Raw genomic sequence first — 14,300 nt, 5'->3', positions numbered from 1 at the left:
TAGACGTGGAAATTTAGGGGAGATGACACAAGAGAAAATTTTCTTTAAAAGGAAGGAGCTTGAGGCCTCTGAGTTAGTTCAGCTTCGGAAGCTGAATTGGAGGTCAGGAGTCAGAGGAGGCTCTCTGAAGTGGTTGGATCTCAGACTAGTTGGAGTAGCTAGGTCTCTGAACATTATAGAGTTTTGCTGGGAATGACTTTGTGGTGAGTGATTAAAGACTGACTTAGTTTCTCTCTTAAAGAGAAAGGCTTTTTTCCTACTATTTCCTCTTACTCTGTCTCTCTCCCTTCCCTTAAATTCCTTCATTCGTATTAATTAAAATCTCCATAAAACCCAGCTGATTTGAGTATTTCATATTTGGGAATTTTTCCCATGGCGACCACTTATTTTTGATAAAAATCAAGATACTAAAAAATTATCTTTACAGTTTGGCAATTCAAAGTCTGGAAAACCACATTTTTCACAGTCACAAAAGAGAAGCTAAATACTTTACAAGACATCAAAAAACAATAAAACAAAATCAAAAGAATGAAAAAATAAAAGAAAATATGAACTATTTCATTGAAGAAACAAACTGACCTGGAAAACAGATCCAGGAGTAACAATTTAAGAATTACTAGACTATCTGAAAATAGATCAAGAACAGACAACTTAAGAATTATTCAACTACCTTAAAGCCATAATAAAAAAGTCTAGAAATCATATTGCAAGAAATTATCAAAGAAAACTCTCCTGATATTCTAGAACAAAAGGGTAAAATTGAAATTGAAAGAATTAACAGATCAATCACCTCTTGCAATAAATCCCCAAATGACAACTCCCAGGAATGTTATAGCCAAGTTCAAGAGCTCCTAGGTCAAGGAGAAAATACTGCAAGAAAGCCAGAAAGATACAATTTAAATATCATGGAGCTCCAGTCAGGATTACACAGGATATGACAGCTTCCACATTGAAGGACCAGAAGGCTTGGAATAAAATATTCTGGAAGCTAAGGAAACTGGGTTACAATCAAGAATCACCTACTCATCAAAACTGACTATAATCTTTTAGGGGAAAGTATAGTCATTTAATAAAATAGAAGATTTCCAAGCTTTCCTGAAGAATAGACCAGACTTAAATAGAAAATTTGATGTCCAAATACAAAATTCAAGAGAAGGATAAAAATGTAAATAAAAGAAAAAATTTAAGGGCTTCAATAGGGTCATATTATTTATATTCCTAAAAAGAAAGATGATATGTATAACTCTTAAAAATTGTTATTGTTATAACAGTAGTTACAAGAAGTATACATAGACAGAGGGTGTGGTAGTAAGCTGTTTAAGATGAGATGTAAAAAAAAATCTAGGGGTAAAAAAGGATTGCACTAAGAGGAATGGGAAGAGAGAAGTAAAATGGGGTAAATTATATCACATAAAGAGGGGTGGGAGGGGAAAAACTATTACAGTGGAGGAGAAGATGAGAATGGTGATGGGTAGTACTTAAACCTCACTTTAATTAGAATTGGTTCAGAAAGGAAAAAACAGTCAGACTCACTGGGGTATATCCTATGGAGAACTAAAAGGAGAATAACAAAGGGGTGGGTGGGGAGGGGAGTAATATAAAGGAGGGAAAAGTTGGGGGAGGGATTAAATGACCCTATAGAGAAGTAGGAGGGGAATAAATAGGGGGTGGAGGGGAGTAATATAAGTGAGGGGGAATGGGAGGAGTGATTAAAAGCAAAACACTGGTGTGGAGCGAAAGAGTAAAAGGAGAAAGGGCAGGATTAAAAGAAGAAATCAAGATGGAGGAAAATACTCAGATGGTAATCATAACTGGGAATGTAAATGGGATGAAATTACCCATAAAATGGAAGCTGATAGCAGAGTGAATTAAAATCCAGAATCCTACCATATGTTGTTTTCAAAAAACACATTTCAGTGAGGTAGGTAAGGGGCTGGAGAAGAATCTATTGGGCTTCAACTGAGAGAAAAAATGAGTAGCAATCATGATCTTAGACAAAGCTAAAGCAAAAATAGATCTGATTAAAAGAGATGAGGAAGGTAATTACATCTCGATAAAAGGTAGTATAGACAATGAAGAAATATCAGTACTTAACATATATGCACCAAATGGTATAGCATCCATATTTTTAAAGGAGAAAGTGAAGGTGCTTAAGGAGGAAAAGACAGTAAAACTAAACTGTGAGTGGGGGACCTCAGACTTCTCCTATCAGAACTAGATAAATCTAACCAAAAAACAAATAAAAAAAGAAGTAAAAGAAGTGAATGAAATTTTAGAAAAGTTAGATTTAATAGCTCTCCAGAGAAAACTGAATAGGAATAAAAAGGAAGATACCTTGTTTTCAGAAGCACATGGTACATACCCAAAAGCCGACCATGTATTAGGGCATAAAAACTTCACAACCAAATGCAGAAAAGGAGAAATGATAAATGCAACTTTTTTGGATCATAATGCAATAAAAATTATAATCAATAAGGGTTCATGGAAAGGCAAATTAAAAACTAATTGGAAACTATATAATCTAATGCTTCAAAACAGCTGAGTCAAAGAACAAATCATAGAAACAATCACTGATTTCATTGAAGAGAATGACAATGAGTACACAACATATCAAAATTTATGGAATATAGTCAAAGCAGTACTCAGGGGATGATTATATCAAAAAAATAAAGAAAAAGCTGATTAATGAATCGGGCCTGCAACTAAAAAAACTATAAAAGGAACAAGTTAAAAATCCCCAATTAAAGACTAAATTGGAATTGCTAAAAATCAAAGGAGAAATTAATAAAATTGAAAGTGAAAGAACTATTGAAATAATCAGTAAGAGCTGGCTTTATGAAAAAAAAAAAACTCTAGTTAATTTGATTAATGTTCACACAAGAGTAAGCAGTATAAACAGGATTCGGAATTAAGGCTCAAAGCCTCCCCCCCCTACTTTATCATAATGCCTCTCAATTATAATAACTAAAAGTTAGAAAATATTTTAAAAGATTGGCACACTGCTTTCTTCTCCCCCACCTTATTTTCTAAATCTTCCAGCTGTGTGAGAATTCTCTCCTTCTCTTCATCAGCTTCCTGAAGTTGAAGATCTGTAAAACCTTGAATTTCCTCCATACTCTTTAGATTTTCTTGCAAATACAGAATTTCATTCTCCAGTTCTTGAATCTTGACCTCATATTGCTTTTTATCAGACTGAATCTACAAAGGAAGCAAGTTTCAACTATGGTATTCAAGAAAGTTATTAAAGAGTATTTTCAACAAATGTTCAGGGAAGTTACATTTTCATTATCAAAAGTAATACTGAATTTTGTGTGAAAGGATTGTGCAAGAGGCCAATCTATAGTTTAATTTTGAAAGCTTTTCTGTATTCATTTCATAGTCATCAATATATCATGAAAAGAATTATATCCTTGTACCATTACATTTGAGAGATTTGATACATAAGTATAAAAGAGATAAGAACACATCTCCCTGGATCCCAAAGCAGATAGAGCAAAACATGAAAAAAAGGACATCCATATTTGAGTTAGAAAAGATTCAAGAAAATAGAAAGCAGAGAATGTTAGAACTAGAAGGAAACTATAACTCAAAGAAACCTTAGAAATACCTACTGTGAGAACATAAAACATTACCACCAAGAGACATAGACAAAAGTAAATAGAACATAAGGCCAAAGGACAAAGACTATTAGAGTTATAAGGGTCCTTACACATCAAGTAATTTATCTCCTTTATTTTGTAGGAAACAAAACTGTGCCCCAGAGAGGGGTTGGGCCCCGCCTACCGCGATATGGCTATTAAGAAGCAAAGTGAGGAATAGAATCCAGGGTACTGAATATCCATTTTTCAGTAGCCATATTCCAGTTAGGATTTCAATCACATGTAGCTAGTTTTATTCTTTGTAGACAGAAACAAAGATATTGTTTCCCCAGAAGGGAAAAACCGTAAGCTATTGAGTGACAAGCACTACTTGCATGCTCTTGGATCACTATCATTTAGCTCTTGAGCTCGTTTCTTACTCTTGCATCTGCTGCTTTTTCACAGGCCTTCCTGTAGTCCTTTTGTCCCTCTACCAGTTTCTCCTTTTGAAATGCCATTTCTTCCTGTAGTTTCCTCTCTCTACCTAGTGCCGCCTCTTTCTCCTGCTGGGTATGTGTAAGGATTTCATTGAACTGCTTCTGTAAATCAGCAAGACTTTTCCCTAGAACATCTGAAGGACTGAGGCACCTGGTAGAGAAAAAAGATATGAAAAATATAAACAGAAAATGTCAGTTCATATTGCAGCTATAGGGAAAAAGAAACTATTAGTTTTATTAGTGCAAAATTATTAAGTTTGGTACAAGATAAGGTCTTTGTTTTGACAATCAATAGGGAATCAGTAAATATTTACTAAGCTTTAACTATTTGTAATATTAATGTTAGGCTCTCTTCTCTATAGTATAGTAGAAAGAACAGAATATTTGGGAGTCAGGAGATCTAGGTTTGAGTTTAATTTTGGCATTAATCTACTGTGTAAACTTGGGCAAATTATTTGTTATCAGTTCTCAATTTTTCTCATTTATGAAGTGGAAGGGCAAGATTAGATTATCTCTAAGGTCCTTTCTAGTACCAATATCTATGATTATTGTAGGTTTAGTGTTATAAATAGCTAAAAATAACAGTTGAGATTTTAAGGTTTACAAAATACTCTCTTCAAGTATCTGAAACTCAATGTATCAAATATTGTCTTCCCTTCTAAAACTATTCCTCTCTAATCTTCCTTCTTTCTGTTAAGGAAACATCATCCTCTAGAAATATGAGTCATTATTATTTACCAAGGAAATGAAACACATAAAATAAATAAAACATGAGCCAAAGAGAGTTGAATTTTCTTATTAAAAATGCAGGCCTAAATAAGAAGTTCAATTAAAAAAACTCTTTATTCTTCTGCCCCCAATTTATCTCTATTTCCAGCTTTAATACTTGGGCATTATCCAGAATTTCAGATATTTAATTGAGATACAACTTACCTAATTTCTTCAATTCCTTTTTCTAACTTTCTCTTCAATTCCTCCACACGAGCTGCTGCGACTTCTGGATGAAGCAAGCCATCAATCATATGGTCAAATTCATTTTGAAAATCTTTAAGCTGTTGTTTTAAGAGACTATTGTCATCCTGGAAAAATAAGGGGAAAGATTCACAGTCTTGAAAACTACTATTTGTGTTCCTTATCACATAACAATTTTTACATTTTCTTTGATTTTTTTTATTGGAAAACAATCTTTTCTACAATACCATGGGTCTTTATAGCAGTTAAAAGCTAAAATTTGACTATTACAGTCCTTAAAAGAATGAAAAATTAAAATTTCATGTTTTAACTAGTCATTTCATAGGCAAGATAGATTTGCAATTTCCTGAAGCATCTTTTCATCTTTTAATGAGGAACTCACCACCACTGATGACAAACTGTTCCTCTTTTAGACAACTCTATATGCTAGGTCCCCAAACTGCGGCCCCCTGAGGTCATTTATCCAGCCCCCACCGCACTTCTGGAAGCGGCACCTCTTTCATTGGTGGTCAATGAGAGCAGCACCGTATGTGGCGGCACTGCAAAGTGCAGCGTCACATACAGTACTACTTCTGGTGACATAATCCTTTGTGTGGCACCTTGTTCTGAGAGTAACTGAATGAGAACGAGGTGCTGTGCAAAGGATTATGTGGCTGCACAATGGAAGATGTCAGCATGGTGAACAGAGATCTGGGGGAGGGGATTCCACACTGTTGCCCAGTATAGTGGTGGCAGTGATGGGCCTATGCAAGGTGTGACAGGCCCATCACAGCCAGTGCTGCAATCTCCACTATCCCAGACAGCAGTATACAGTGTCACAGGCCCAGCACCTCCTGCAGTATACTGTATACAGGCATCAGATAGTGGTGATCTGGCCTGTGACATCAGTGGTGGGCCTCTACTGTGAGAAGCCCACCACTGCCACTGGGTGTTTTATAAGACACCCCCTGGGTTTTTTTTTTGGTCAAATTAATATGATTGTCATATTTTTGGAGAAACACGGTAGTACAATGGCCCTCATACTCCCCCAGATGTACAACATAATGGTCCCTATAGAGGCCTCTCTGGAGGAGTATGGGGGCCATTGTACTGTGTAGTAATGTGGGGAGAGACTTTTGGGCAAAGGGAGGCTATAGGGGCCATTATATTGTTTATCTGGGGGAGTATGGTTGCCATTGTATGATGTGGGGGAAGTGAGGCATGTGTTTTTCATATTACGATCTATAATTACAGATCCATAAATACGAAACGCAAGAGGACACACCCTAGTGTCATGCCTTCTTTTTTTTCCTGCTGTGGAATCTGATTACATGGGTCTTACCCATATATATATATATATATATATATATAGAGAGAGAGAGAGAGAGAGAGAGAGAGAGGTCTTTTACTAATAGCAATTTGGAATCCCTAGGAAACAATGATGTCAAGAAAGAGAAAAATTGACTTGTAGTGTAGGACATTTAAAGAACAGTGGACTTATGATTACTTTTTCATGCAGTAAAAGGAAAGAACTGAGTTTGATATGCCAGAGTATAGTGTCTGTGTTCAAAGAATACAATTTGCATCGATACTATCAAACTCAACATAAAGATAAATATGATTGTTTGGTCAGAGATGTGAGAAAAGATAAAATATTAAAACTGAAAAATACACTGACAACTCAGCAAAATACTTTTGTGAAGCAGAAGCAGCTAAATATTTCATCACTGAGAGCAAGTTTTCAAGTTGCCAAGCTAATAGCGTGCACTGGCAGACCATTCGTGGAGGGAGAATTTGTTAAAGAGTGCCTTCTTTCTCTTGCCAAAGAGCTGTGTCCAGAAAAGGCAGACTTATTTAGTAGAGTTAGTCTTTCAAGATCTACAATTACATGAAGGATTGAAGAAATGGGAGACAATTTGCATCAGCATTTGCAAAACTCCACAAGAAAACTTTCCTATTTTTCCTTGGCACTCAATGAGAGCAATGATGTTCGTGATTCTGCACAACTTCTAATTTTTATTCCTGGGACAAATGACAATTTTGAAGTCACAGAAGAGCTTGCTCCACTGCAAAGCATCAAAGGAAAAACTACAGAAGAGGATATCTATGAAAAGTTTTCTCAAACTGTGAAGGATCTGGAGCTGGACTGGGCAAAACTAGCCAGTATGACAACTGATGGTGCTCCTAGCATGGTGAGGTCTAAGAAAGGAGTAATTGCTTGCATTAACCAAGAGATGGACAAACGTAAACCATTCTCATCCAATAGCCATACACTGTCTCATCCACCAACAAGCGCTGCTATGTAGTAAATCACTGAAGTGGGACTCTGTTATGAAAATTGTGGTGTCTTGTGTTAACTTCATTAAAGCTAATGCACTAAACCACAGACAATTTCAGGAATTTCTATCTGAGCTAAATGTTGCCTATGAAGATGTTCTGTACCACACAGAAGTTCGTTGGTTGAGTCGAGGGAGAGTTTTGAGACATTTCTATGACTTACTTCCACAGATTAAAGCTTTTGTGCTTTTAAAAAACAAAGAAGTACCAGAGCTCAGTGATGTAGAATGGAAATGGCACCTTGCCTTTCTGACAGATGTAACAGAGCTACTCAACAGTTTCAATGTGCAACTTCAAGGAAAAGGGAACCTCATCTGTGATATGCAATCACATGTGAAAGCATTTGAAGTAAAATTAGGCCTCCTTATCAAACAAGTGAAGGAGGAAAATTTCTGCCATCTCCCCTTAACTCAAAATCTGTTAACGGAAAATCTCTTGATTGCATTCCCAATAGAAACACGTGTGGATTCACTTGAAAAGTTGCGAAAGGAGTTCCAATTCAGATTTAAAGAGCTTCATCTCCATGAACAGGACATACAGTTTTTCTGTAACCCATTTTTTATTGACATTGAAAATGTGGAAACAATTTGCCAAATGGAACTGGCTGAACTGCAGAATTATGACTCTCTGAAAGAGGCATTCAAGTCAAGCAGCTTGCCTAATTTCTATGCATCTCTCCCCTCTGAGACATATCCTAATTTCAGGAACCATGCACTCAAAATGGCAACCATCTTTAGCAGCACTTATGTTTGTGAACAGACTTTTTCCAGAATGAAACATCTGAAATCTCCAACCAGATCTAGACTAATTGATGCAGTGACAAATATGGAACCGGACATTGACCATCTCATTAGCCAAAAGCAGGCTCATAGTTCCCATTGAAATACTGGTCAGTTTGTTGATTTAAATTTACTTGTTCTTTATTTTAAATATTGTATTGGTTTCCGTTTTGTTTTTTTACTTTAAAATAAGATATGTGCAGTGTGCATAGGGATTTGTTCATAGTTTTTTTTTTAATAGTCTGGTCTAAGGGACAAAAAAAAGTTTGCGGACCCCTGACTTAAGCTATTCTGTGGTCCCATAACAAAGATCCTGAGAACAGGCTAATAATAGCAAGACCCAGTTGGATTTGAAAGCAGGATGGCTTAAATTTACACTAGTGGGATTCACATACCTTCATTCCACTGTATTAGGTGTTATTTTCTTAGGTGGTTTGTGGTAATATGAGGCAACTGGAAATCTTGAAATTTCTCAGACTTGTGAATGTTAAAAATTTCCACATTGAGGAATCCTCCATTGGAACAAATTCCCTACTGGGAAACATTCCCCATTTTGATGTGAGATCTCACCAGGATCAGAAATGGGAGGACCTCTACTCCACCCGTACTTAAGACTGCTTTAGGGGAGAAAACTCCTTGCTATGGGAGGACCTCTACTCCACCTGTACTTAAGACTGCTTTAGGGGAGAAAACTCCTTGCTAAACAATGAAAGTACTTGGACCCATGCTTATAATAAGGCAAGGAGTTCTTTGAGCCATGCCTGTTTTTTAGAATTGATACAATGAGATGCTAGGTACCTAAAAGGGTTGGGCAAGTTTTCTCTTAATGAGATTAGTTGACTCAGCTGTGTTTTCACTGGTTCAGACTTACTGAGGAGATTAGTCGACTTAGCAGGAATTCAGATGGGCAGTCCTTTGGAAAACATCTACAGTGATTGGAAGATGTAAGGACTTAGGGGAGGTGACATAGGAGAAAAACCCCTATATAAGAAAAAGCAGAATCTCTTGAAAAAAAAATCCTTTTGGAGGATCTCTGATGAGGATCGCTTGGGAAGAATCTCTTGAGAGAGGCTCTGGAGAAGGGAAGCTCTTGAAGGATAATCTCTAAGGAGGTCTCGCTGGAGCTCCTCTGAGGGGACTCTGTCCCTCTGGAGGCTCTGGAGAGAGGCCCTTTGGAACAGTCTCTGGCTGGAAGGCTCTTTAAGGAGGACTCTGGCTGGAACTCTCTCTGGTGAAGTCAACTGAGATGGAGCTGGCCTGGTGTCACTAGAATCCTTGCTTAGACAGACCTTGTGTTGAGTGTTAAAAGACTGATTGACTGATCTCTCTCTCTTAAGACTCAGGTCTAGGCCATGTTGGCTTAAGGCCCTTCATACTCATTTCCTTTTTCTCTCTCTCTTTTCTTTAATTCCACATTTGTATTAATTAAAATCTCTATAAAACCCAGTTGACTTGGGTATTTGAATAATTGGGAATATTTCCCTGGCGACAACCTTATATTTGATTTAAAAACCAAGACACTGTAGTGAAACATATTTTCTGCGGTCAAATTTACTCACCTTCTCTTATATCTATCACAATTTATATCTTCCACCATTTTAACTCACTACAGTTTACAACATCACTCTTTTAACTGTTACAGTTTAAGAACATCAACCATTTTAAATCTAACACAACTGAGCAAGCACACTGAGCAACACAGTAGTGAAGAGTAAGACTCCATCTCCCTCCTCCCCTCCCACCAACTTCCATTGTTCTCTTCCATTGGAGTGAAGCTGGGATTCAGACTGAGTAAGCTGATTGGAAATTTGACAGATAACTCACTCTCTAAATTTGTTAGAAATGGGGTTTATTTTAAGGAAGGAGGGGGAAAGGAGGTTGATGGGAGAGAGGGGTTAGGATTTCCTTAATCTAGAATAAATCTTAAAATGAATAACTAAAATTTTATAGTCTTATAAGAGGGATGTCTTTAATAGCTTTGAAAGGGTCTTTAGAGACAAACTCCAATATCTCAGAGAGGAAATTAGTGACCAAAAGGCAGAGGAAAATCCTCAGCTCTTTATCCCAATGGTCTCAGGAAAAAGTCAGCCAGACTCAGTTTGTGTGTTCCTGTTTTTAACTGCCTTCTCCAGGTCACAGTCTACTCTAGAATTTTTCCTTGATGGGCAGATCTCCAAGCTTCCATTCATTGCATCTTTTTTTCCAGGTTTTCTGCAGTCTTATTCTCTTACAATATATTACTCTATTACACCACACAGTAAAAATCAAAATTAAATAGTCTGTTTAGAACCACCAACTTTTTGCCTCAAACAACCTTTTTGGAACAAAAAAGAACAACTCTTGCTCCAAAAGGTAAACTAAAAATAGCTGAAATTCAATTCTACATTTAACTCTATTATATTTAATTTATTTACATTATCACAGAACCTTATTCATTCATTCAACAAACATTATATGTTAGGAATAGGGGAGATGCAAAGTTTGGAGAAGATGTGTACTACCTCATGAAACTTATAGCCTAGGACGGGGGTAAGATATCAGTACAGCTAACTATAATACATAATATCAAATAATAACCATAATACATAAGTTCAGAACTCAGTATTATGTGAGATGTGAGGGGGAGGGCCACCTATCAAATGGAACTAATCTTTACAGAGTTATGAGGAAAGAAATGTGTAAACTATGATGCTCTCCAGAAATTCAAAATACTATTAGCACTAATTTCCATCTACTATTATTATATTATTACAACCACCAATTTGTTTCATTGATGCCTTCTACTGATAAAATTTCAACAGTGAATATACCCTGTTAACTCAGAAAACATCTTTATTCCTCTGCATCACTAAAACAATGAAAATATTTCTCAAAATGACTTATTTATGGAACTCAAGGCAGAATATTTCCAAGGGAATCTTCTACTTTAAAATTTTTCCTTAACTTCTCTTTAAAGGCACTAAGTTTCTCTGGAATTTATAAAATATATATTTGATTTGACTAACTCAAGTCAGGTCCTTTCAAACGAATATATAATATAAAGCACCTCTGAGATCTGTGATCACCTCTTGCCTAAACTATTGCATAGTCCTCCCTCACTGGTCTCCCTGCCTCAATTCTCTCCCTTTTTAAATCTATCCTTCAGACAACATATATGACAGCATAGTTTGGTTCCCTAGGGTCAAAACCAAACACTTGTTTGGTCTTTAAGTCCTTCACAATTTGGCTCCAACCTACCTTTACAGCCTTATTATGCATTAATCCTCTTCAAACACTTTATAGTAAAGCCAGTGACCTCCTTACTGACACTTATACACAATGTTTTATCTCTCATTACTCTGCCTTTGCATAAGCTGTCTGTATGACTAGAATGTACTCCCATCTCACTTCTGCCTCTCACAATCCCTCCAAACTCAGTTCAATTATTACCTTACATATGAGGCTTTTCTTGATCACCCTAGTTACTTGCTTCCTCACCCCTCATCCCCATTATTTTATATGAGAGTAAAGGCTGCTCCTTTTTTTTTGGCCTTCATATCTCCAGGGTCTAGTACATAGTTGTTGCTTAATAGATAACTGTTGACAGATTAATATAGAATAACAACACACTATATCTAGTATTTAATGTTATTATTATAAAGCCCTTTAGGTATGTTAGCTTGTTTGACCTTTATAATATCCTTGTGAGGTCCCTAATTACAAGAATCATTAATCCTATTTTGCAGATGAGAAAACCAAGGTTTAAGAGGGTTAAAGAGACTTACCCAAAGTTATACTATATTATAAATGGCAAAGACAATAATAGTACTCAGGTCTCTTGATTACAAATATCCTTTCTGCTATAGTCATGCTTCATTTAATTCTTAGTGCAATTAAAGATATTACCTCCAACTGTTTGATTTTTGAGCATAGTTCATTGTTTTCCTGTTCCTTCTTTTCTGAGAACTGGGACTTGCTGAAAGCCTCTTCGAGGGCCAGCCTTTCATTTTCAAGTTCGGCTTGTAGGGTTAAGTGTTCTAACTGTCTCCAGAGAAAAGTCACATTAAAATGGTTACAGAAGTATTTCTTGCAAGCTAATGTAAGATACAAAAAGATAAGCAAAAGCACGAAAATTCACTGTTATTATAGTAATTCAGAATGGTATTTTTTTCTAATGGTGGGGGAAGGTAGAGTAATTTGATTTTCATTCATTGAAAATAATAAAATTTAATTTAAAACCATTTATATGGTATTCCTCCAAGCTCTTCTGGAAACTCTTCTCAATGGCAAGGCAAAAATTTCTTTTTTTTTTTTAATTTTTTTTAAACCCATACCTTCCACCTTGGAATTAATTCTGTATATTAGTTCCAAGGCAGAAGAGTGGTAAGGGATAGGTAATGGGGGTCAAGTGACTTGCCCAGGGTCACACAGCTGGGAAATGTCTGAGGCCAGATTTGAACCTAGGAACCCCCCCACCCCTGTCTCTAGGCGTGGCTCTCAATCCAATGAGCTACCCAGGTACCCCCCAAAAATTCTTAATGAGGCTGAAAAGAATAATAATAGCTTGCATTTATATAGCACTTCATGTGTACAAAGTTCTTTACATTATTTTACTAGATCCTCACACCAAGGAAGCAAATATAAATAAAATAAAAAATATAATAAAATCATTTATCAATTAGGAAACTGAAATTTGGAGGCTTCTCTATGGCCACAGAGAAAGTATTATATGTAAGATTCAAGTATACATTTGATTATGAGGCTGGTACTCTTTCTTCCTGTTCTACCTACATACCATTTCTATAGATACAATGAAAGGAAGTCTGGGCTTTTAAGTTTAAGCATGGTTCATGCTTCCTTTGTTCCACCCCTCACCTCTTGGAGCTGTTTGAGCTTCTCTAATTCCTCTTTGTGCTGGTTACTTTCAGCTTCTTTGGCTCTCAGCTGAGTTTCAAGTTCTACTTCATAGGCACTTAAATCTCTTTGGGCCTGTTGAAGAGTCCTGTTTGCTTCTTGATGCTCTTGAAGTAACAATTCCATTTCAGCAAGTTCCTAAAAGTACATGACTTTTAATAATATCTCTATAATAGATAATAATAATAGCTTTAAGTACTTAACAAAATTACTTTACCATTTTATTTTCATAGTCACCTTTGGATATAGATGTCACGATTATTCCCATTTTTACAGATGAAGAAACTGAGGCTAACATATATTATGTGACCTGTGCAAAGTCACACACTAAGTATCTGAGGCAAACTTTGAACTCAGTCTTCCTGACTCCAACTCTGCCACCCAATCCATGGCATCACTTAGATGTTTTACAAATTATAATATACAAGCCTTTTATAAAGGCAGCAACAGGGTAACATTTTAACATGTATAACCTAGAATCTTAGAGCTGAAAAGGCCCTTGAAGGTTATTTAGGGACACATGATATTTGATACATCCTTAACAAGTGGTCATTCAGTTTCTAGTTAAAGTATTTCTAGTGATAAGAGAAGTCATTCTATGAAAAAGCAGCTTATTCCAAATTTGGATACTTCTGACAATAATGAAGTTTTACCTTATCCTTAACCAAAACATGTTCTCTTATAATCACTTTCCTTTACTACTCATTTGTTCTAGTACTGTCCTCTGAAGCCACATAGACATCTATTCCATCTTCTATATGACAGCTCTTTAGGTATTTGAAGAAAACTTTCATGTCCCTTCCCTAAGGATTCTTTTTCAGACTAAACATCCTGATTTCTTTAAAATCATCTTTTCATGCCCTACCTTTAAGTCTCTCAAACATCTGAGAAATCCTTGTCAATACTCTAAGATAAAGTATGAAAAATTTGACTCAATATTCCAGATATGATCTGACCAGAGCAAAGTACAATAAAACTAGTATCTTCCTCTTCCTAGACACTAAATTTCAATCAATAAGATTAATTATATGGATTTTCTGGCTGCTGCATCATAATGTTAGCTCCTGAAAAAAGCAAGGTTGATCATCAGTAGTACTGTAATAATAGCTATCTAAACACATACAAACAAATTTGGGAAAAAAACATATCTGACATTGGTAAAAGAACTACTAAGTTATTGAGGAGCTAGTTTTTTTAAACACTTTTCTATCTTAGAAAAAGAACAGTAAAGGCTGGATGATTGGATTAAGTGACTTGCCTAGGGT

General features: G+C 36.1%; 1 protein-coding gene across 11 annotated transcripts in view; it reads right to left on the bottom strand.

Moving 5' to 3' along the window:
- The window catches only part of CNTRL (centriolin), a 144,834-nt gene that overhangs the window by 78,685 nt on the left and 51,849 nt on the right, over window positions 1-14,300 (bottom strand). For all 11 annotated transcript variants that reach the window (XR_458111.3, XM_007474565.3, XM_007474566.3 and 8 more), the window contains exons 14-18: window positions 12,997-13,173; window positions 12,028-12,162; window positions 5,009-5,154; window positions 4,019-4,226; window positions 3,019-3,198 (exon numbers count right to left, since the gene is read on the bottom strand). Coding sequence is in view for 10 of the 11 variants with exons in the window: in XM_007474565.3 (XP_007474627.2) it covers window positions 3,019-3,198; window positions 4,019-4,226; window positions 5,009-5,154; window positions 12,028-12,162; window positions 12,997-13,173 (846 nt within the window). In the remaining variant the exon portion in view is untranslated. The remainder of the gene's footprint in view (window positions 1-3,018; window positions 3,199-4,018; window positions 4,227-5,008; window positions 5,155-12,027; window positions 12,163-12,996; window positions 13,174-14,300) is intronic.

Source organism: Monodelphis domestica, chromosome 1, assembly GCF_027887165.1.
Source record: "Monodelphis domestica isolate mMonDom1 chromosome 1, mMonDom1.pri, whole genome shotgun sequence".
Taxonomy (NCBI): Eukaryota; Metazoa; Chordata; class Mammalia; order Didelphimorphia; family Didelphidae; genus Monodelphis; species Monodelphis domestica.
Note: the sequence above shows the minus strand (reverse complement) of the source record. Positions and strands in the feature narration are given on the sequence as shown.